Raw genomic sequence first — 24,097 nt, 5'->3', positions numbered from 1 at the left:
CTTTTCCCCGTAGGCCGTAAGGCACCGCCTCTACCGCCCCCGTCTCTAGCAGTGAGCGGACTTCCTCCTCTTGGAGATGCTCGTGAGAAGGGGGCGAACTGGAGCGAGTACCCGTTTCGCACCCTGCGTAAGACCCAATGGTCTGACATAATGGTGGACCACACACGGGAGAAACAGGACAGGCGGTTCAGGAAACAAAGGGACGGATCCGGTGTCTGGTCTGGTATGCTGTCCTAGAGCGCACCTTCAAAAGCCTGGCTTAGTGCCCGGCTGGGGTTTGTGCTGGCCTTGGTTCTGGCCCAGCGCATTATTGTTATTATTGTTATTGTGCAGTCACCTGTTATCCCTGACTCACCTACAGTAAGGTTCAGGCCTATGGTGAGGCTGGTACTGGTGTTGAGGGGGAGGCTGCGACTTAAAGGGCTTCCTCTGGGTTGCCGGGGTGTGCATACACAGCGACTTGAGCGTAGCTCGCGAGTCCTTGAGGCTATGCAGCCTCGCATCTGTCTGGTCCGAGAAGAGCCCGGACCCTTTGAAGGGGAGGTCCTGGAGTGTATTCTGGGCCTCCGGGGGCAGGCCTGACTCCTGGAGCCAAGCCGAGCGCCACATGACCACCCCTGACGCGATTGTTCTAGCCGCCTCATCTGCCGAATCCAGGAAGGCCTGGCGAGAGGTCTTGGCTACTGCCTTGCCCTCGTCCACCAGGGCCATGAACTCCTGTTGGGAACCTTGTGGGAGGTTGTCCTTAAACTTCCCCGCTGCTGCCCAGGAGTTAGCCTGCTGGTTCGCAATCCTCAACTGAAGGCCCCCAGATGAATATACCTTTCTACTAAAAAGGTCCAGGCATTTCGCCTCCTTGGCCTTAGGGGCAGGGGCCTGCTGATCATGGTGCTCCCTTTCGTTCACTGCTGAAACCACTAGGGAGCATGGACTCGGGTGCCAGAACAGGAACTCACAGCCCTTAGATGGGGCAAAGTATTTACGCTCCACTCCTTGGAGCGCTGGAGGCCTGGGTCTGCCATATAGTCTTATAGTTAGACTGGATGGACCTTCGGGGCTCAAAATGTCCACCATGGGGTCATCCTGCTCAACCGTCTCCTCAGCCTGCAACCCCTAATTTTGGGCTACTCTGCGCAGCAGTTCCTGGTGGGCTCTATGGTCTATCGGCGGAGGGCCGGACACCTCTGTACCCGCCACTGCCTCATCGGGGGAAGACAAGGAGGTTAGCTGCTGCTCGACCAGCTCTGGTTGGTCCTCCTGCTCCCCATCTCCCATGGTAGGGGCCCCCGGCTCAGGCCGGGGCGGGAGTCCATGGGACGGCACCGGGCTAGGTGCCAAACTCTCCAGTCTATGCTGGGGGGATGCTGGAGGCCTGGATACTGTTGCCTCCGGCACCATCTGGCATCGGTGAGGGGACTGGGACCGCCACATCGAGTAACTTGCCCTGGACGGGGCCGCTTGGCGCTCCTGATAGGCCCAGGAGGTCCAGAAGGTCCAATGGCCTGATGGCCCCCATTGAAGTTGCCAGCTTCCTTGAGGGTCCCTGCTTTCCAGGTCCCGGTACAGGTAGCTATAGCAGCCGGAGCCGGACTGCGGCTACGCCGATCGCGAAGGCCATGGCGGTGCCAACGATCTGCACCGGCAGGAGAACGAGCGGCTCCTAATGAGCGGGACCGGTACCAGCATTCCCCGGACCGGGACTGTCAGCGGGAGACCTCTGGTGAGGGACGTTTCAACTCCTCCCGGTGCCGGTCTCGGGCGGTGCTGGAGAGCAGCGTGCCCTTTCTGGTGCTTCTTCACGTCAACCTGCTGCCGGTGCCGCAACCTCCTTCTGGGCCGCTGGCGAGTGCAAGTCTGCAGAGTCAGAGCTCAACCGGGACCAACTCCGGGAGCGGTGCCAGGACGGTGTCCTCGAGCGGCACACCATTGCCGGCTTACCCCTCAACGGCAGCCGAGGCATGGGCGCCAGAGGGTTCTCCCTATACGGGAGCGGGCTCGCCGCCAACAGCTTGATGAGGTCCTTTGCAGCCTCCAAGGCGCCAGGCGTGGAGGGCTGATCCGTTATGCCCTTGAGCCCATTGTCCACACTGAACTCATTTAGGTCTGGGCTCGGTGGGGCTTGTGCTGCCGGGACCGCCTGTGTCAGTGCCCGTACCGTGGCCTTCCCGCTCTTGTCGGCGCTCGGGGCCTTGGGAGGCGCCGGCCTCCTGTGGGGGAACGACCACGCCTTCCCTTAGGCTGCGCCGGGGGCCGCACCGGGGAGGACAATCGGTGCCGGGGCCTAGCCTGGCGCTCCGGGGCCGACAGTTTACGGTGCTTCGCCGGTGCCGGGTCTCTCGTCGGCTCCGGGGCACTACGCACCGAGGAAGCCTCAGCCGGCGTCGTGCGTTCCAGGCCCGGCAGCTGCAATGCGGCCTCCATCCACAGCTGCTTTAGGCGAAAGTCTCTTTCTTTCCTTGTCCTTGGCTTAAACGCCTTGCAAATCCTACACCGTTCAGTTTGATGTCCGTCCCCCAGGCAACGTAGACACGAGTCGTGGGGGTCACTAACTCGCACAGGTTTGCGGCACGTGGCGCAAGCCTTGAAGCCTTGGGCCTGCAGCATGCCCCGTGGCCCGGGGCAGGTGCTGAAGGCCTCCAAGCACCTAATGACTTAAGTGTCCACAATCTGTATGTAAACTAACTGATAACAGCTACTCTAAAGGCTTAGGGACTGCTCTTCTACGAGAGAGAGAGAGAGAGAGAGGTTGTTCCAACGCCTCCACGGACGGTAAGAAGGAACTGGAGGGGGTTGAGCTGGCAGGGTTATATATGCACGGCGCAGTGGCGCCACTCGGGTGGCCCGCCGGGAGCCGCTAAGGGAAAAAGTTTCCGACGCTCGCGCACACCTAATATGGAATGGACGTGAACAAGCACTCGAAGAACTTTATATTTTCAGACAATGTATTACACATAGTACAGTTCAGTGAAACCTCCACTCCATAATCACAAGATAAATTGTTTTAACATCAGGATAACTAAATCAGAGGCCCCATTATTTATCCTTGGAAATGTTCTATTTGGTTTTAATTCAAGGTTGAATTATCAGTATGTTTTGGATTGACGAACACATCTTATTTTACCTATGAATGCATACAATTCTAAGCTTACAAATACACATCAATAATTTTTTACATGCACATAAAAGCTTACCCTTTTTCTCTCTGTCTTCAAATTTATAGCTACATTACATTATACTGTATTTTTCACTTTTTCTGACTGCTTGAGGGACTATTAAGATGACCAGAGGAATGGAAAACCCACCTGATGGGAGAAGACTCAAACAGCTTGGCTTGTTTAACCTAACCAATAGTAGGCTGAGGGAAGATATGATTGCTCTCTATAAATACATCAGAAGGATAAATACCAGGGAGGGAGAGGAGTTAAAGTTAAGCGTTAAGTGGACACAAAACCAAATGGATATACACTGTCCATCAACAAGTTTAGGTTTGAAATTAGGTGAAGGTTTCTAACCAGGAGTTTCTGAGGAGTGAAGTTCTGGAACAGCCTTCCAAGGAGAGCAGTAAAGGCAAAAAACCTAACTGGCTTCGAGACTGAGCTTGATAAGTTTATGGAAGGGACGGTATGAAGAGACTGCCTACAATGGCATGTAACTGATCTGTGACTGCTAGCAGCAAATATCAACGGCTGGTGATGGAACACTAGCTGGGGAGGGCTCCGAGTTACTACAGAGAAATCTTTCCCAGAGGTCTGGCTGGTGGGTCATGCCCACATGCTCATGGTCTGATTGCTACATATAGGGTCAGGAAGGAATTTACCCCCAGTTCAGATTGGCAGAGACCTTGGGTTTTTTTCGCCTTCCTCTGCAGCATGGGGCATGGGTCACTTACAGGTTTAAACTACTGTAAATGATGGATTCTCTGTAATTTGAAGTCTTTAAACCATGATTTCAGGACTTCAGTAACTCAGCCAGAGTTTGAGTGTCTATTAAAGGAGAGGGTAGGTGAGGTTTTGTGGCCTGCAGGAGGTCGGACTAGGTGATCACGATGGTCCCTTCTGGTCTTAGACCAGTGGGGGGCAACCTGTGGCCCATCAGGATAAGCTGATTGCGGGCCGCGAGACATTTTGCTGACGTTGACCGTCTGCAGGCACGGCCCCCCATAGCTCCCAGTGGCCACGGTTCACCTTTCCCGGCCTATGGGAGCTGTGGGAAGTGTGGCCCACCGCTTCCCGCAGCTCCCATTGGCCGGGAACGGTCTTAGAGTGTATGGGAACAGTGGTCTCCAGCTGTGGACCTCAGACCATTAGTGTCAGTGCTGACTGGTCACAAGACGAGCCTTTTTTTCAGCTGCTAAATCATGTTAAAAGGCAGGCAAAAATACAACAGACCCTTTCCCAATAAGACTTCTCCATATAAGTAACTGTTATAGTTGCCACAAGGATGTTCAACTGTTCACACAATCATGATTGGGAGGGAAGGTGGTCTACTCCATAAAAAGAGAAACCCCTGTTCTAGACTATTACCTGGGACACATAAGACCGTTAATGCGAATTCATCATGAAGATCTAGGGTAGACAGTTACCTTAAATATATAATGGTGTATTTAATTTATGCTACTATGCCACATAATTATGTGACAATTGTGGCTTAGTTATATCATGTTTATTACATATATCTGTAGAAAAAACAAATTGAAGCAGCAAACCCAAACAGCCATTATTTCAGCAGTTATTCTACATCTATCTTATTCTACAGAAAATTAAATTCTACAACATAGAGACGTGCTTCTTAATAATATGTAAAACAACAGTATGAATTACAGGCTAACAAACTCCATGTAACAGCCTCCTATTTCATAGAACAAGTAGATAGGAAGTATCCTTTAACTGCTCACTTTGAAACATAGCTTTAAAAAAACCCATTAAAATCTTTAATGAGTGCTTTTCCCTGCCTTCTAATTTATGGGCATTCTAATGTTCAATTTGTGTCTTCTTAGAATAGATATAATGGGCAGATCCACTGCAACCAAGGAGGGGGGGGCAGCATATTGTATACCAGTGTACTGTAATAATGTAATTGTGGTGATTCAATATCAACATTATGAAAGCAAAGCAAATGCCATTTAGGTATTTCCCGTTTAGACTGGCAATAACCTCTGTTTTGGTTTCTGAAATCTCAGTTGAGGGTTGGATATCTTCTGAAATCCCAGTCAGGGAACTGGTAATGGAATATTTAGCCTTCCACCCTTAGAGTCTCAGTTCTGCAAATTGGTGTGCTTGCAATCCCTTCATGTGAGTGGAGCTCCATGTGGGTGCAGGTTCAGTCCATGTGGAGAAGTTTACAGGCACAGAGGATGGGTTACCCTCTGACCCACAGAATGGCCCTGAGGCAAATCAGTGTAGCGGAATTTACACTACCAGCACCCCCGTGGTGGGAAAAGAGGAATTCTGTTTCCGAGGATGTCAATGGCATATTCCTTTACAATTTTTATCTTAGGAAGTCCTGAAATCACCATATATAGGTTAATTCACAAGGCCTCACATTTGGCACTGTTAGTCCCACCAAAGAGAACATGAGCATTTCCCCACCTAGAACAACTGACAGATGGAGTGAGTGGATAGCAAAGGAAACTTTGAGTCATTGCTCCAAGTATTTATCCTTAAGACATGAAGGTCAGAGAAGAAAGTCAGTTAGTCCCTATGCAGAAATACTCAAGTAGGGACCAGGACATTCCAGAAGATTCCACTTATAGAATTCCCACTGCATTCTTCTGTGGAAGGCAGGGAGAAGCATGCTCCCCTCACTGCTCATGAAAGAAACCATGGGTTCAGCATACAAACCCCACAGGTCCTCCTAGAATGCACAGATCACAGGGATCTACCAGGACACTGGGCCATCTGCCCAGAGACCACCTGCCACTGCATGGACTCTGGGTTTCCCACCACTGCTTCTCCCCAGGGAGGCCCCCTTTTTTATTTAAAGGTGGGAACTGCTGAATAATTAATATAGACTCTGGCTGTACTGACTTTCCTTTCTGTTTGTACTGGGCACACTGAGGGGGTGTGGACTTTCTGTGGCAGGGGCCCTCTGGCAGGTTCCTCATCAGCTTGTAACAGCCCAGATTCATGTACAGGTGTAAAATCTACCCCCAGGTCTGTAAATAATTTTGGAGACGTAGGGCCAGATCCTCAGCTGGTATAAATGGGCACAGTGCCACTGAAATCAACGGAGCTGTGTGCATTTATACCTACTTAGGATCTGGCCCATAAAGCACTCAAGTACTAAATATTACTTCATTCTTTTTCCTAAGTGCTTTCCTCTAAGTAAAATGCATCAGTAATATATACAGACAATTAAAAAGATATCTGCTGTGAATTGCTAGAGAACTACAGAACTCAAATAAACAAAAAATTGGCTGTTTTCCACTCCCACAGTGTAACAGGGGCATGCAAAATGAAGCAGAGAAACTCAGCAACTCAGCTGCTTCTTGGAAAGTTAACAGCATGTGACTACCCCCTTTCAAATTTTCCCTGTGTTTTGGCATTTGGTAAAGCAATATGACTATCATATCTTTTACTGGTTATATTTTAATGACTTCTATTGTAATAGAACTAATTCTGAAATATCACAAAAAGCAAGACAGAAAAATAATAAGACAATGTAACAAGTTTAACATAAATCAGGTATGGGCTGTACACCTGGAATAAAATATATTCGATAGCTAATACAATAACTGATGACATGTGAAAAGCTCCCATCACCTTAGTATCTGAATGCTTCTCACAAGCTTGGAAGGAACATACATTCCCGCAAAGGAAAAGGAAAAAGGCTCTCAGTCCATGTCCTGCTGCCAGATTAAAGCTGCTTATTCAAGAGGCTTTAATGTAAGTGGTGTATTTTCTGAAGCACATTCTGGGCATATTCTGCCCTCCATCTTCTTGGGAGGTCCGTAGAAAGAAAGTAGCCTTGTGTTGCACCCTAGATGTGACAACACTCAGACTTGCTGTACAAAAGTGCAGCACATTGGTTTGGAGAGATGATGACAGGAAGATGTAGAATGGCAATCTTGTATCTCATTCATCTACTACGACAGATACCCTCCCCCTAGCCCTCAGGAAAACAATCTTAAGAGAAAGTTTCATAACAGTTGGTAGGCTACTGTAGATCTGTCGTCACTGGGTTTACTCCCATTTGAAAAAATTCCACAACAAAAGGAACTGGAAGATTGTGAAATGTTCCAGGTGTTATTACCCTATGCAGATAATGGGTCAAACCCTGCTCATCTTACTCTTGCAAGCAATCCCACAGAAATCCATTGGATTGCTCACATATGTAAAGAGAGCAGGGTATGTCCCCAAATCTGTTTCCATGCACCATCCTCTCTTCTCTCTCAGACTCTCCAAGATCAAATCCCCACTGTGGACTCAAATCAGAAATGAGAGTTGATGATGGCATTGAGTTTATTAGTCTTGGATACAGGCAGTTTAATTTCCAATATGATACAGAAGATGGAGCAGAAGGCCAAATCAAGCTAAAGTTACCCTGCCCCATTCGTGAGCAGACAGTCCTGCTACGTTCTGTTGATCCACAGCCGCCAGCGAGAGACTATGCTATAATACAGCCTCTTGCCACAAAAGCGGACACTAACAAGGCCTCAATAAAGGCAATTTAAGCTGTGCTTTAGATGTCAAACTCAAGAGTGGAATAGATTCTAAATGTAAATTAACAGCTAAAAAATTACTTTAAAATAAACACACAAAAGCTAACAGAAAATGTTCCATTCCTGGCTCTGAGAAACCTTTGGCCAGTGTGGCCAATTACAGTATAAAAAATATTCCAGAGAATGGTTATTTAAATAAATACAACTACATTAAGGGAAAATCCTGCCGGACTCTCTCTTCCCTCCCACCAGCACAGAATGCCTGGCTGGCAACAGAACCAGTACCATTCCACTACGCGAGGGTGTGGGTAGCAGGATATGGGGAGCCCACTCTGAGGCAGGCTGGGGCAAGATGCCAGGGAGCACTATACAGAAATGCAGGGTAAGTGTTTTGGGTGGGTTAAATTAGGGGAAGGATTGGACTGGTGGAGTTAAAGCTATACTGATCAACCTGCCAATCCCTGACATATATGGTGGGCATATCTCAGCTCAAAGGGTTCTACAGCCCTCAGGCTGACTGATGGCCACAAGAAAGCCCCATTGATCCTTCTGGTTCTGAAGGGAAGATGTCTTCTCCCCATGTACCGTTTAGGCAGCCCATGTACCGTTACTTGGGCAATGTCTACACTTAAAATGCAACAGCAGCACAGCTGTAGACACTACCTGTAGTGCTTCAGCGTAGACACTACCTACAGCAATGGGAGGGGATCTCCTGTCACTGTAGAAAATTCACTTCCCCGAGAGGCAGTAGCTAGGTTGACGGAAGAATTCTTCCACTGACCTAGTGCTGTCTATACTGGAGGGTTAAGTCTGCATAGCTACGTCTCTCAGGGGTGTGGATTTCCCATACCCCGGAGAGATGTATTTATGCTGTTGTACATTTTCAATGAAGACTAGTGCTTGGGCTGTGCAAAGAAGATGAGAATTAGGCCTTCAATTCTTAAACAACCACAATCTGCTCTGTGATTTCAAGTAATCTTTAGGCTGTCTGGTCTATTTCTATGGATTCCTTGAAGAGGATACTGTTGTCAACTGTGGTAACTAACTTAATATCAGGTGGCATTGAAAAGGACATCTGCCAAACTCAACAATCGGGCTAGAATACCTTCGCTTATCATGAAAATTAGATTCCCATTTTCAATGAGACAGGAAGCATGTTGGAACACAATTGAGATAATTTCCAGAGGAAACTGAACCTCAGATGCGAAGTGATGTTAAGAATGTTACTTATATATATATATATATTCTGAATATGGTATTTCCTAGTTTAAAAAAAAGTTTCTGTTTTATTTGTGAATTGTGCTATTTTGCAATCCAAAAAAAACTATCACACACTTTGGCTCAGAGACACAGTCAATGTAATACTGAAATAATGCCCAGTTACTATTAGAAGTCATTCTCCTTTTTATTGAAATGAGGAAAAGGATTCATTTAAAAATTACTCACAGGAGCAAACATGATAAGAGGAAAGAAAAAAGTGAGGACACTGTCATAGGCTCTGATTCTGCACCATTAAAGACAATGGGAGTTTTGCCATTTCCTTCAGTGAACGGAGGATCAAGCCCATAGGAGCTTTAATGTGAAAGCTTTTGCCAGGGAAAGTTCTTGTAACAACGGAGGTGTCCTGGGGCCACTACATAGCCAGGGTTCATTTGGGTGAATGAAAGGTTAGGAGGGTGACAGAAAGGCAGAGACAAATAATCTAAAATTCATCAGAATATGTAGAAAACCCCCCAACAATGGCACCCTCCCCTCATAGGTTACTTGAAAAATTATTCCTTGAAAAACATTTTACTCCCCCTCTTTCCCTCTGGACTCTCCATGCCTGCTCCATGGTTCTCCTTTTTGACCCCCAGGTGTCTGCATATATCAGCCCTCAAGCCACCATTGTTTTCCCTGCTCTCTGCCCTTCCCCCTTCTTTCTGCCTTTGCCCGACCACAATACCCAGAGGAGCAAAAGACGCAGGAACATTCACATACAGAGGAGACATTTTTCCCCAAGAGAGTGCTGCAGAGAAAAGCAGCGACATGGCCACGCTGTACCTTCTAAATACAGTAAAAGCTTTGTTATCCGGCATGACGGGGGTATGGGGGTGCTAGTTAATCAAAAATTCTGGTTAACTAAGAGTTATACTTACCAATGGAATACCAATTTTCAAAGAATTCAAATACAATAAAATGAATAAAGTATAAAATAGAATACAGGTACTCCAATCCAGTAGCAGTACTGCACTGCAGAGTGGTTGGTTTCTTGAAGCACTTAGTTGTATACAGGTAACCTACTGTATAGAAAACTTTATCTTAAGACACTACATATCACTATGGGCAGTGCAAAGCGTACACCCAAATCACTAAAAATACACTTAACACTAAAACTATACTGAACATAATTTAATCTTTCACTTCAGGATCTTGCAGTGCCTCAGGGTCATCATTATCAACATCAATTATGACTGTAGATGTAGAAGGTGTAGGAGATTGGGCTGAATCTGTAACGACCCTATGACACACCCTGGAAGCTGCTTTTTTGAATAAATCCCTGATACCAGCTTTCTTCCTTGTCTTCTGCCTCTTTTGCATAAAAGAGCACAGAATGTGCAATTGCATAACCTCCTGGGCAGCACACTCGTCCCAGTTCCTAGACTGAAGATTTGTATTGGGATATATCAGAAATGCCGGTTAATAGAGCTTTGTGGTTGATAAATTGCCGGATAACACAGCTTTTACTCTAACATGCTGGAATGGATAGCACTCCAGGAGATAGGTTAGAGGGGAAACAAAGCATCCCAAGCTGTGTGTTAGAGTGGATTGCTCCTGATGAGTCAACCTCATTGTACATTTTTGTTAATCTTGAGAGTTGATTATGGTAAATACTGAAAGAAAGACTAAAGCAGCCAGAAACACAAGAGCCCTGTGCTCACTGGCATACAGAGATATATCACTGTCATTTTCCACTCTGCAGGAAGGTGAATGTGTATGATTCACAGTGGTTAACTTTACAGCTTTCCAATCAAGGGGGAGACCTTGTCTCTCGTTAACTTACTCCCCTAGGCTTCAGTAAATTAAAAAACACAGCCACCCCTCCAACTAGCCTGCAGCCAGGATGCCCTGGCCAAGATCTCAGACATTATGTCATAAACCTAGCAAAATTTCCCCTTGTTGGTAGTTGAATGGGAGAACTACAGGAAAAATGTCCATGGGTCACATAGATCTTTTGGGCACCAGAGCGCAGCCACTATTTCTGCTAGACAACTTTTTCCTGTGCTTGCATTCCTATTTATTTGTCATGTATATTCTTTAAAACATCAACAAGCAAAACGCTTGTCTGTACATTTACTCTTAAAGGAGGAGCAGCGCAGTTTCGCTACATTGCTGTTTTCACCCTGCTTCTCTTGTAGCACTCTGCTATGGAGCCTATTTGCCAAATGATACAGCAGTGTGTGCATTCTTTGTCAAACAACACATTACTTTCTTTCTCCTCTTTCAGACCCTGGTGTACCAGGCCTGTGAGGCATCTCCCCAAGCCCCACTGACCACATAAGGCAGGACCTCCCCAGGGATGGTCTACAGAGGGTGACACTAGGAGAAAGCTACTCTTAGTGGCCAACATCTCCAAAAGCCTGCTCTCTTCTTCCATGGACAGCAGGCCTAAACCTTAGCAAGCTGCAGGGTTGCCAACAACTGTGATTTTATCACAAGTCTCAAAATATCTGTTGCCTTTCTTAAAGCCGTAGCTCCTAGAGTCCAATGATTCAAAGAGAATCTCAGCTTTCAGTTACCAAAAGAAAAAATGTTTTTAGGTAGGGTGACCAGATAGCAACTGTGAAAAAACAGGACAGGAGGTGGGGGGTAATAGGCGTCTATATAAGAAAAAGTCCCAAAAAACGGGACTGTCCCTATAAAAACGAGACATCTGGTCACTCTATTTCTAGCACTTGTGGCTGCAGAGAAAAGATTGGAAACATGAAGCAACTGTGCCTTCAGACAGCTCAGAGAGCCAATAAAAAAAGCCCCAAATCTATTATTGTTTTTAAAAAACTCACGATTTTTAAGCCAATCTCATGGCTTTTGATGGCCTGACTCATTGTTTTTGAATGTTTGGAGCAGGCAAAGCTAGTGCTGTCAATTTTTTCAGAGGTTTGTGTGGAGGGAAGAGGAAGACTTGATGATTGGTGGGAAATGAAGAAAGGTCACAAAGAGTCAAGATTCGTTACGGAAAGTTCCAGAGGCTATAATTAAAAAGAAGAGGGGAAAAAATGCACTGTACCCTTTCCCTCTCTTGTTCGTCCGTGAGCTGTCTGTTTAGACTGTAAAGTTTTATAAACTGACTGTTTTGGGGCAAGGGCCAGTGTTATTATGGGGTATTTAAAGCACACAACACACCTTAGCTGCTACATAAATAATAAATATTGAACATTCATTTAAATAAATTGGACAACATCAATGAGGAAAAGCTATTTTCCAGGGTCTAAGGGGATGCAAAACCATTAAAGGTTACTTGATACTCTTCTGGAGAGAGGATTTTTTTTTATTCGTTTTTTTTCTTTAAGAGACTTGAGTTCACATATACCTGAAGTTATAATGGTCATAAATATAAGTTATAAACCTGGTGATTTCCATGTGGTCCATTAAGAATGCTGTGCACATAACATAAATCCCTTATTCACCATGACTGCAGCAAGTCAAAGACCATTCAAGGCTAGAAGAGCAGGGCTGTTTCAGATAAAGACTAAGGTGCACGGACAGACTACTGAATATTGGAAAGACTGAGCAGCACATATCTGCATTATGCCTGGCTTTAGACACTATTACTAGTCCTCCATTTTTATGACCAACGAATTCACAGAGAAATTCAGAAAGGTAAATTTGTAGACTTACAAATGGTAAATATCAGGGCAGGGTTTAGGACAGGGGTGGGCAAACTACAGCCCGCGGGCTGGATCCGGCGCGTCAGAACTTTGGATCCGGCCCGCGGAATTGCCACCCCCATGATGCCGTGGGCCCCGCGCCGCTCCCAGAAGGGGCCGGCACCACATCCCTGAGGCCCCTGGGGGGCGGGGGGGAGGGGGGCGAGGGCTCCGTGCACTGCCCTCATCAGCAGGCTCCACCCCCGCAGCTCCCATTGGCCAGGAACGGGAAACTGCGGCCAATGGGAGGCCTCTCTCCACCTCCCACAGGGGCTGCAGGGACATGGTGCCAGCTGCTTCTGAGAGCAGCACAGGGCCAGAGCAGGCAGGCAGGGAGCCTGCTCTGGTCCCAGTGCGCGCCGCTGCCACCCCAGAGCCACTCCAGATAAGCGGTGCCAGGCCGGAGCCCACACCCGAACCCCTCCTGCACCGTGCCCCTGAACCCCCTGCCCTGAGTCCCCTGCTGCACTCCTCCTGCACCCCAACCCCCTGCCCTGAGCAGCCTCGTACACCCTGCACCCCTCCTCTTCCCCAACCCCTTGCCCTGAGGCCCTTCCTGCACACCGCACCCCCTCCCACATCCCAAACCCCTACCCCAGCCCTACATTTATGGCCCTGCATGCAATTTCCCCACCCAGATGTGGCCCTCGGGCCAAAAAGTTTGCCTACCCCGATTTAGGAGAAGTGTGTCAGAAATCCAACGTGACTATGGTGGACATAAAAGTTCCATTTCACAGAGCTCAGATCCAATCCTGCTAAGCATTTAAGTGCATGCTTTACTTTAAGCACTTTAGTCCCAACGAAGTCAACAGGAGTACTGAGACGCTTAAGGGCTTGGCTGGGTTTGGTCACAGGGTGATCAGGTTCATAGACACAAAAGTTGTGGTAGCAAATTATCACAGATTCCAGTAGGAGCAAATTGGTAATAAAGAAGAACGCAGAACCACACAAGACAGTATTTACATTCTCTTACCATTCTTTTCATTCCCAAGTAATTTAAAAATATATGTATACACTTGATGCTTACCTTTGAATTTACCAAAGGTAACTTATTTAATTCTGAATTCTGCATTATTTGTTTATAAACTGTTTTCCCTTTAAAAAGGTTGGTTTTTTAAAAAAAGTTCATGTCTGTAGTGTACTTCTCTACAAAGTTGCTCTAGTGCTAACAATTATCAGACGCAATAACCATTATTGCAGCCTTTAATAAATAAAACATTTATTTTACCACTATAGTAAACAGTACAGAAAACCTGCAAAACTTAGAGTTACAATTACAGTTGCTCCCAAACAGACTAAAGCACTTCCTTTCTTCACAAAAATGTGTACTTTTGAACAAACACGCCTTGTGCATCAAAGCACAGCAGATCCCTTATTAATTTCAGTTGCACACTCAACTCATTTGATGCCTGCAAAATTGTCATTTGTAAACACGAGAAGGCTTGTAAAAAAAGCCAAAACCCAACTCATTTAAATTTGTGAAGAGGAAAAGTTTGTTTTCCCTTCCTAATAATCACCTACAAACTGCATTTCAGCAACATCAGGAGTAGAAACATTATTTTCCAAACCACAATGTGGACAAATCATTCTTTTCTTGAAGGATCCCTCAGCCCTTCACTGAATATCCATTTAATAAGCAATAATAAAAGCTGAGTCATTAAGAGAAGACACAGTTGGTTCCTGCCTTACTACTGACTTATTTCCCGGTGTCTGGGAGAGATTCTGTAAACATGGGGATTCTTTGCAGGTTTACAAAAACTTCCAGAAGACTTGACACACAAATGCTACATACCCCTTATTGCTGTCATTATTAAATATTCATTTTGGCTTACCATAGATTCACTGATTAAGAGGAGGAGAAGAGCCTCTTCTATGTTGTCTTGAGGGCAGTACAGGCTGAAAGACAAAAAGTTTTTTATAAACAACATCAGGAATTAGCCCACTAGTCTCTATTTTTAATGTCACAAGAGGACCAGTAACTTGAAACATCTCATGTATGATTCATTTGCTATATAATACCCTCTTTTTCAGATCCACACAATTAAAAGCTCTAGTGCATATTCTAAAATGGACTATTTTGACCCACCAGAATCTTCATCCCATTCCACAACTGAGATAGCTGTTTAGTCAGATATTTTCCATTCATGGGAAATAACTATATACTCCAGATTTAGGTCTGGGTTTTTCATAAGGCATTTTGATTAGAAGTTAAAATAAATAAATAAAAATGAACAATACTACATGGGTCAGTAGCCAAGTTGGCACTGAGGAACACTTCATCCACACTTTTTCCTCTCAGAGTGGAAACCAAAATAAAGAGCTGTGCTTACTTGTCTCCTGTGTATAGCTGGGGTCTCCGCCGAAGAAGACTGTTAACGTAAGAGTTATCTTCCTTGTTCATGAACTCAGGCAGAGGATCAGATAAGGGGCTCCAGTAACAGTCTTCACTCAAGGAGTGGAGGAGCACTTCGGCTAGCTGTTTGGCTGCTGTCTACAGATTAACAGAAAGCACTAGAAATTATTAAAAAGGCTCTCACATGCAGGGGGCATGTTTTCAAGCAGGAAACAAGTACAAAACACACTCGGGACCTGACTTTCAGAGGTTCTGAGCATTAACTGTCCAACTGAAGTCACTAGGAGCTGCAGGTGCTCAGCTCCTCTGAAAATCAGGCCCTAGAAGTTTGGATGGTCCATTCTAAAGTGGCAGAGAAAGAGTAAGAACTTCTGGAAGAAAGGGACATGTTTGATCAGGCAAGTGAGAAGTGATTCCCCCACGGATATTTCAGGCCCCAGCTACACTCCAAATAGTTGACTCTAACCACATTCGCAGCTTTCTCTGTCTGAAAAATTTCACCCTTGTCTCAGCCCAGAGGGTAATATTTTGGGTTTTTTTACATTTAAAGGACAATCCCTTCAGCTGTTTGAATTATACAACAGTGAAAGAGAAACAACCTATTTGAGTATTACTACTCTTTTTGCTCCTACATAACTTCAGAACAACAAAAACAAAAACTTTATGCAGGGATGGGAATTGTGACATGTCCTTCCTTGGGCAGTACATGGGATAAAGGAACCTTACGCATCTCCCACCCTCACTCCCACAACGTAAGGGCATGTCACCATCTGGTCCAGGAGATACAATGTTGTGAGCAAGCTGAAGTGAATCGGAGGAACCCTTATACTGGCATTTCCTGCCTTTTTGTTCAAATGTATCCAATGCATCCCATTGGTTTTTGCATAGAACATATGCAGATTATAACACATATATGTGTACACACACACAATTACATATAAAATACATGGTGGGGAACAACTAGGCCTGCCACATTAGTATGTTTTGCATATAAGATAAGTATACCTATAAATACTAATATGTCAGTCCTAGTTGCTCCCCACCATGTATTCTAATGTCAAAAATAGTAGGAATGACCTCTCCAACTTCAATCCAGTTTATCTATACCTATGGAAAGTTCCTATTACCAGATTGCCAAAAACAAAAAACTGTTGATGCTGACTTTTATTGTTTCTTTTTTGACCATCTCATCACACAAGGACATCATCTTGTTAGTTAAGATGCAATAGCAGTAATGTGCAGTGTTTCTTGAAAACTGGAAAGGAAGGTTTCATTTCTATACCCAGATAATGGCAAACTGATTTCAAAGGCTGGTATTGGAGAAATACTGCTCCACATAACTCCTTGGAGCCTTTATACTTCCATGCACTGATAAATGATGGAAAGCTATCTGCTAGTAACCAGCCTTTTCTATACTTTTTATAACATGTAAATATGAGCAAAATACCCTACAGTACTGTGATATTAGCCAATATCATTTTATCATCTCAGCATATAACCATTTAGTCAGTTTCACGCTGAGCATCCAACTCTCTGACATTTTTTTCTAAAGCCCTGGGGATAAGAAAAACTGCACTAGTATCAGTAAGATCTCTGCAGCTCTGCATGAAACTATGACCGTGACTGGGATAAAACAGCTCAGAAGAGAGAGGCCCCAAAAGCTTGGAGTCTGCTTTGACTGTAATGTACAGTACAGTAACACTGTAAATTAGCTTCAATTTTGTTTTGAATAAGACCAAACAAATCAGAACAATCCAAGTCTCTGATTTATATTATTACTGCCTTTGGCTAAAAAAGCATCATTGTGCTTCGAGTACATTGTCAGCCTACAAGCGAAATATGCTCATGTGTTTAATTTTAGTGTTTGAAAAACTAGTTTAATTAAGTATATTCTTGCCCTAATCCCCGGTCAAGAGCTCATTTTTTAAAAAAAAGTCCAATGGTATAGTGGTACAAACACCTCCTAATTTTCCCTTGGGATTAATCTCTCCTATGTGGCACAGCTCACCCTGCAGTACACGGAAAGCAGCATCCAAGTACCACTGTGTCAGAGTTTTGGAACAAGAAATGCTTATTTCATCAGCCCTTCAGTAGAGCAATGTTATGGTTGAGCAATAAAATCCTCCAGAATTCTGATCTTGGTCTGGAAAGTGATGGGACCATTTCAACTGTATCATTTTTTTAAAAACACCCATTTCCATGCCCAGCACAAAGATAAGCTCCTGAGAATACGGAATAAGCTAGAAACTACCTGGTGACCTAGAGATCTTGAGCTGACACAGAAGAGACATTGTCAGAATGGACAGAGAAGTTCCAGAATGACACATATAGGTCACACAGAGGGACCAGACCTGACATGGACTCAAGCAGGAACACACCCAGAACACTCATTGTGTACATGCCCAGTATACTCATTCATTTTAGCCCTGGATTCGTATGGCAGGTGGACACATTCAGATCAGACCACCCTTGGGACCTTGTATCTCCTGCACCTAAAATCATAGGTAAAAATTACAGCCACAACTCTTCCTCTGGACTCATTTTGGATCGAATATATGGACAAAAGTTGAACCAACACAAGGCCAGTTTAGTCGTCCAGATCTCAGTAACACACAAGACCATGACTTTCCAGGTTTAAGGGTCTTCATCCATGACCAAAAGCCTGGGTAACAGCAGTCTTATTAAGAAGAGGCCAGTTGACATTAATCATGTATTTGGATGACTACCAGCCATTGCTGGGAGACAAAGCCCCGAACAAGAACAATAGGACAGATCCAAACTTTGACTGACTTATCCATTCCTGAGAAGTGGCCTTTTTTCACCTAGCCATGCTATATGAGTTATGACAAGTACCAGAAAGTCTCCCATTTCAGGGCTAGCCACTGGTTAATGATGCACATCAATGATGTCCCTGCTACTTCCCCATGTTCCATATTTTTAATATTACAATTGAAGCACACACAAATATAAACCTACGAATAAACTATCAGCTCCCCCAAGAACAAAACTTCCATAACTTGTGACAGTCTCTGGCCGCTCTCTAACATGCACAGGTAAATTCTGATGTGTCCATTTGTAAGAGGCCTTTGGAAAGACAGCACACAAAAATGGCAATCCCCAAGTATCATCCCCAATTACATTGTTCAACAGAGTGCTTCACAGAGAGAAAATGTGCCGTCTCAAATCTAAAAGCACTGAAAGTTCCAGGAGGGAAAAAGATTCAAAAACAAAGCACTGCTATGTATTAATGTGAAAAAGCATGTGTGCGTCTGAGTGTGAAAGAGAGACAAAAGACAGACATTATCAGCTGGATAATCCAGGGATGCCAGAAATACAGGACATATTTTGTTTCATATTACAATTGCTTTGGTGTGAAAAATAAAATAAAATAACATAACCCACAAATAAAAAAATACACTGAACAGAACAATGCTTTCAAAAGAGAGGCAGAGAAAATACACACCTGTCCAGATTCAAATGCTTAGGTGCGTCTGTTGGGGTTGTGTGTCACCACAATGTCCAACAAGGGCATCAGGCGGGGGAGGAGCAGGGGAATCTTGTTCCTCAGCAATGATTAAGAAATTAACTATCCAGAAAGCAGATTAAACTGACTTCCCATCTTTAAACCCTTCCATACATTTCCTTACCATTTTGAAGCTCTGAGTAGCTTTTGTTTCCACAGTCCGTAATACTTCTCGCAGGTCCCTCATTCCTTTCACGATGTTTCTAACAGGAAGGCAAAAACAGCATGTTTAAACCAGACTCCTTGTGATGCACATCTGCTATGCAACAAACTGTCTTTTTAAAAGAAGAGAAAATAAAAAGGATAATCTCTCCAAAGTTAGGCTAACGACATAAAGCAAGTCACTCTGAGGCATAGGAAAAACAATGGCACTCTGAATGAAGCAATCTCGTTAGCATGCCTATCCCAGATGGCTTCCTATGAGAAAATCACATTCACATTTGAAGAACAGAGGAAACATTTGGAAGCCTTTCATGGATCATATTTATAAAGCAGATGCTGCTCCTCTTTTTATGTACACACTGTACTGGTTTGTATTAAATTGAGCTTGCGTGATGTTCTTAAATGACTATTCCTTTTTGGTTATGTTTAAATGTTGTATCACTGAGAGTAGGTAGGGTGAGGGGGTTAGAGCTTGTCTATCCTGGAAACTTTTACCAGTGATTCCAGTAAAATTATACCTCTATAGTTAAACTGCTGTAGTTATACTGGTGTAACTCTCCATGTGAATATGCTGATTCCTGAAGAAGAGTGGCTTTCCCCCTGGTTCCAAAGTGACATAAGTTAAAGAAAAAGGTATATTTATACTGGAGTAAGAGCGATCATGTGGGCAGTTATGCTAGTCTAACTAAAGCAGTTTAAATTCACATTTTAGCTTATATTGGTATAACTTTCCTGTATAGGTAAACCCTACACTCGTTGAAACAAAGAGAAAGAAGAGCTGGGCACCTACAGCAAGACTTTTTCTATGAAATTTTCGTTGAATTTGAAAGCTCATTGGCTTCAAATGTGTTCCCGCTCCTTCCCGTTACGTTCCACAAACATTTTAACAAAGAAGTTTAATGGCAGAAATGTTTGAGGAAATAGCAACATGTTAACATCTATCAAAAGATATTTGTGGGAAACAAATTACATATTTGTAATCATGGGTGTTCACACTAAAAACTTCATTTGAGGAGATGTGCTCGTCCAATGAGGGAACAGAACCACACTGCATGACCTTCTGTCCAATCAATACTAATCATCATATTTCAAATTTCAAATCATGAATTCTCTCAATGATCTGCTCACAGACAATTTACAGACAGAAATCATTTTGAACAACAAATGGAGGTGTAAAAAAAAAAATCACATGCTGCTCAGAGACCATAAAAAAAAGAAGTGAAATATTTTGAGCAAGTTATTTGCTGTGAATTATTCGTTCCCTCTAAACAGAAAATATGGTTTGGGTTTGTCAGGGACAGGAAGCTTCAGGAGGTTTCTAACTCTGGCCTTAATCTTGCAATGAGCTCTCCAGATGCAGGAGCAGGACCTTAGTCTGCCTTTTTGAGGGTCAGAGCAAGAATGGAATTCAATAAAATCTTATACTTTTTAAACACACACGGAGGTAAATCTGACCCAGTATGTGTGAAAGCAGTAAGTGTGCAAAATGACCAAAGATTCTGTTTGGCTGCTTTTTGTTTTACCTCACATCAAATAGCATTCTGCACCCACACCAAAAAATATAACAAAAAGCTTTACAAGCAAATCTCATGATAGGATTGGTGTTTACCAGTCCAGGAAAGCACTTGAGTACACACCTAAGCATATGAGAAGTCCCACTGACTTCACTGGGGTTAGTCTCATGTAAGTATATGCTTAAGTGATTTCCTTGATCGGGGCGAAGAAAAGTTAACAAAAACAAATAAAAAAAAAGACTGTAAGCAGTGCTATTTTTGCCTGAGAATGGATGGACTTAGAGATGCGTATTGGAGTTAATGAGCTGAATTGGATTTAGCCACAAAGATGGCAATATTTTACTCCAGAATAGACATTTGAATGGCCATTTTAAAGAATGTTTTATGACTATTTGTGAACAATTTAACAAAGAAAAATGTTGAAAAGTTATGGGTGTACTGGGGCTTTGATGTATTATGGCTTATATTGGATACCAATGAAGCCCTATTTAATAACACAACACACTTTGGCTAGTGCAATAAACTCAGGACAGACAGCTGCAAGGGCAGGGTAGAAAACAGTCCCAGAAGGTTAAAAGGCCCTCCCCTCCCTATCAACTGAGGAGGGGTGACTACAGGTCAATCAGGTTCTGCTGAGAAGGGGTCACCAGAGACCAATTAGGATCAGCTGAGAGGGAGTTATGTTATACCAATAAAATAAAAACCAGCAGGATCTTATTAAAGGGGAAAAGGCAAAATACCACATTTATTGTGAATATAGAAAGAATCATAGTAAGTAGTTAGTTATAGCTATAACATTCCATTCAATCTCATATTTATTCACACATACATTCATTCATACGAACACACACACACAGGTTCTGCAAGGTTGTTATCATAGTTACCAGCCTTAGAGTTGCTCATGCCAAGCCACTGGCCAGGTGGCCTGGACATGAGGAGGGAGCAGGGCCTTGTCAGATGCACATCTGGTGCTCCTGGAAGTTGGTCTGCAGAATCAGACCCCAAAGTTCTCACTTTCCAGAGTCCATTTTTATAGGAATTTCTTCCTATGCCAGTCTATGGGAATTGCTTCATCATGCTGTTGCTGAATCAATCAGCAGATAGCACATTCCTGACGGCTCCGTGCTGCCAGATGTTATCTTGTTCTTTGGTTCTCCCAGTCTTGAGGCTGTTGGGTGGATTCCAGTCTGCCCTCCAGGGGTCATCTAGTTATTTCCACTTGAAGCCTTCTTCAGCCGATGGACACTGGATTCTTAGGTTGGCACCTCCCTGATCATTCAGTTATTATCCACACCAAGCATCCATCCACATACATCCTCTATCTCTATTTTAATCACAATTGTTAATACAACAAAAGGGAGGGGAGTCTCTGGGTGCTGTTTCTGTTGTTACAGAGTATTGCTTTGAGAACAGACTCTGTACTAACGCAATTAGCAGCTTGCAAGTTTCACACATAGAGGGAGAGAAACAGTACCAAAAACCAAGAGACCTCTTAATTAGTAATACACTGGAATTTAAACTATGGGGAATCAAACTCATTTGTGATTTTAATACAGAACTTCTTTAATATGATCCAACAGTTACCTGAGGGCAATTAGGATCAGCTGATTCCAGGGCTGCATGAGACCTTTTTAAACCTTCCCCTGCCAACAACATCACAGTGTGAGAGGGAGCCCAGGTTGGTGGGACAGAGGGCTCAGCAGTCCCACAGTCCAGGCTGCACCTAGGAACCCCATTACAACTGTATCCAATTAAAATTACAGGGCAAATTTAGACAGACAGTATGTTATGAACCAAACTGGAATCTGGCCAGGTCACTCAGATCAGAGGTTTTCATTCGGGGGTATACCTACCCCCTGGAAGTAAGTAGAGGTCTTCCACGGAGTACATCAACTCATCTAGATATTTTATTAGTTTTACAACAGGCTACATAAAAAGCACTAGCAAAGTCAACACAAACTAAAATTTCATACGGACAAAATGAGAAAGCAAGCAATTTTTCAGTAGTAGTGTGCTGTGACACTTGTGTATTTTTACGTCTGATTTTGTAAACAAGTCGTTTTTAAGTGAGGTGAATCTTGAGGTATGCAAGACAAATCAGAATCCAAAAAGGGGTACAGTAGTCTGGAAAGGTTGACAACCAATGACCTAGTCAGTGGCTTTCAACCGTTTCAGATTACTGTACCCCTTTAAGGAGTCTGACTTGCCTTGCATGCCCCCAAGTTTCACCTCACTTAAAAACGACTTACGAACAAAATCAGACATAAAAATACACAAGTGTCACAGCACACTACCACTGAAAAATTGCTTACTTTCTCATTTTTACCATATAATTATAAAATAAATCAATTGGAACATAAATATTGAACTTACATTTCAGTGTATAGTATATAGACCAATATAAACAAGTAATTGTCTGCATGAAATTTTAGTTTATCCTGAGTTCGCTAGTGCTTTTTTGTAGCCTGTTGTAAAACTAGCAAATGTCTAGATGAGTTGATATATCCCCCGGAAGACCTCTGCATACCCCCAGGGGTACATGTAACAGTGGTTGAGAACTTAGTCCTAGATTAACACCCATCCTGCAGCAAAAAGTGCCATCGGAGTTTTATTGACAGCAAGTCATCAGGATCTCATTTTTACATCTTATTCAGTAGCAGCACATCACAGTTGTCTATAACAGATGGAAGCGTTCACCATGAGATGAGTGCATTACAGAAAACTTCTCATTGTCACTCCTCTTGGGTACAGTTTTACCTGCTTAAACTGTGTGCAGCTGGTGCCTTTTGGAATGACATCTGGCTACAGTATCAGACAGTATCAGCTGTGTACCCCCTAGATTGGGACACTATAAAAACATTGGCAACAACCACCTAAAAAACAGTCTCAAATATTGGCTGGATACAGTCCAAGGAGCACAACAAGCTGTAGAACAGCCAATAATGAATCAAGCATTTGATGAGAGCAGTGATATTAGGGCAATGGCAAGTAGGAAACCAAGTAATGGTTAAAAATAAACCAGAACCTAAAAAAGAAGTATGCAAGATATTAGATTGCAATTCCTAGAGGACAGCTTGCTTACTTACCAGTTTTCATTAGTAGATAAGAACTGGATAAGTTCTTGGAGGATAGGCCCATGAATGGCTATTAGCCAGGATGGGCAGGGATGGTGTCCGTAGCCTCTGTTTGCCAGAAGCTGGAAATGGGTGACAGAGGATGGATCACTTGATGATTACCTGTTCTGTTCCTTCCCTCTGGGGCACCTGGCATTGGCCACTGTTGGAAGACAGGATACTGGGCTAGATGGAACTTTGGTCTGACCCAGTATGGCCGTTCTTACGTTCAGAGAGGGATTTTCAAAAGCACTCAGCACTGACCTAACTCTGCTTCATGGAAGTCAATGGTAAAACTCCCACTGAAGTTCTGTCTACACTATGCTGTGGGATCTGAAACGTCCAAGGCTGAAGCACAATTTGGGGGTAATGTTATAATACAGTTTGAGCCAGTCCACAGAGCAAAATCAAAGTGTGTTTCACAATGTTCAAGAACTGCCCCATGGCACCGCGGCTCTGGATAATATATAAAGGACTATACTACAGAACGAATTGGACATGGGCGAGGCCTTTCCTGGGATACAGGATTAGGGAGGTAAATAAATGAGCAGGCTGGAGGCAGAATGGCTGTACTAGGTAAAATAAAGGGGAACATATAGGAAACCATTTACAGTGGACAAGATAAGAAAGGATAAATTAAGCCTTGAACAAAAGATGATGTAAAGAGTAAGTTGTTCACGGATAGCGTGTGCACAGACACAGCATGGGACTGTTTCCTACAAAGTGACCAGCCAATCCCAAAACGTGTAATGCAATGTATAGTAAATGCAATGTAATGTGTAAATGCATATAAAGGAAGTGGTTTGCTGTGCACCTCTGGATGTGTGGTACACCTTAGACCAGGGGTGGCCAACCTGAGCCGGAG

The 24,097-nt window shown here is 43.9% G+C and overlaps 1 protein-coding gene across 8 annotated transcripts in view; it reads right to left on the bottom strand.

Annotated features, from left to right (window-relative positions):
- TTC7A (tetratricopeptide repeat domain 7A) overlaps nucleotides 1–24,097 on the bottom strand; it is a 279,526-nt gene that overhangs the window by 204,374 nt on the left and 51,055 nt on the right. For 6 of the 8 annotated variants that reach the window (XM_048842851.2, XM_075127149.1, XM_048842845.2 and 3 more), the window contains 3 exons: nucleotides 18,568–18,646; nucleotides 14,898–15,058; nucleotides 14,400–14,463 (listed from right to left, as the gene is read on the bottom strand). In XM_048842851.2, coding sequence (XP_048698808.2) covers nucleotides 14,400–14,463; nucleotides 14,898–15,058; nucleotides 18,568–18,646 — 304 coding nt within the window. Of the gene's footprint in view, nucleotides 1–14,399; nucleotides 14,464–14,897; nucleotides 15,059–18,567; nucleotides 18,647–21,003; nucleotides 21,302–23,205; nucleotides 23,315–24,097 lie in introns of those variants that run through there. The other 2 variants (XM_075127151.1, XM_075127150.1) reach the window with 2 other exon arrangements.

This window comes from Caretta caretta, chromosome 3 (genome assembly GCF_965140235.1).
Source record: "Caretta caretta isolate rCarCar2 chromosome 3, rCarCar1.hap1, whole genome shotgun sequence".
Classification (NCBI taxonomy): Eukaryota; Metazoa; Chordata; order Testudines; family Cheloniidae; genus Caretta; species Caretta caretta.
The sequence above is the reverse complement of the archived record's forward strand: the minus strand, read 5'-3'. Positions and strand labels throughout refer to the sequence as shown.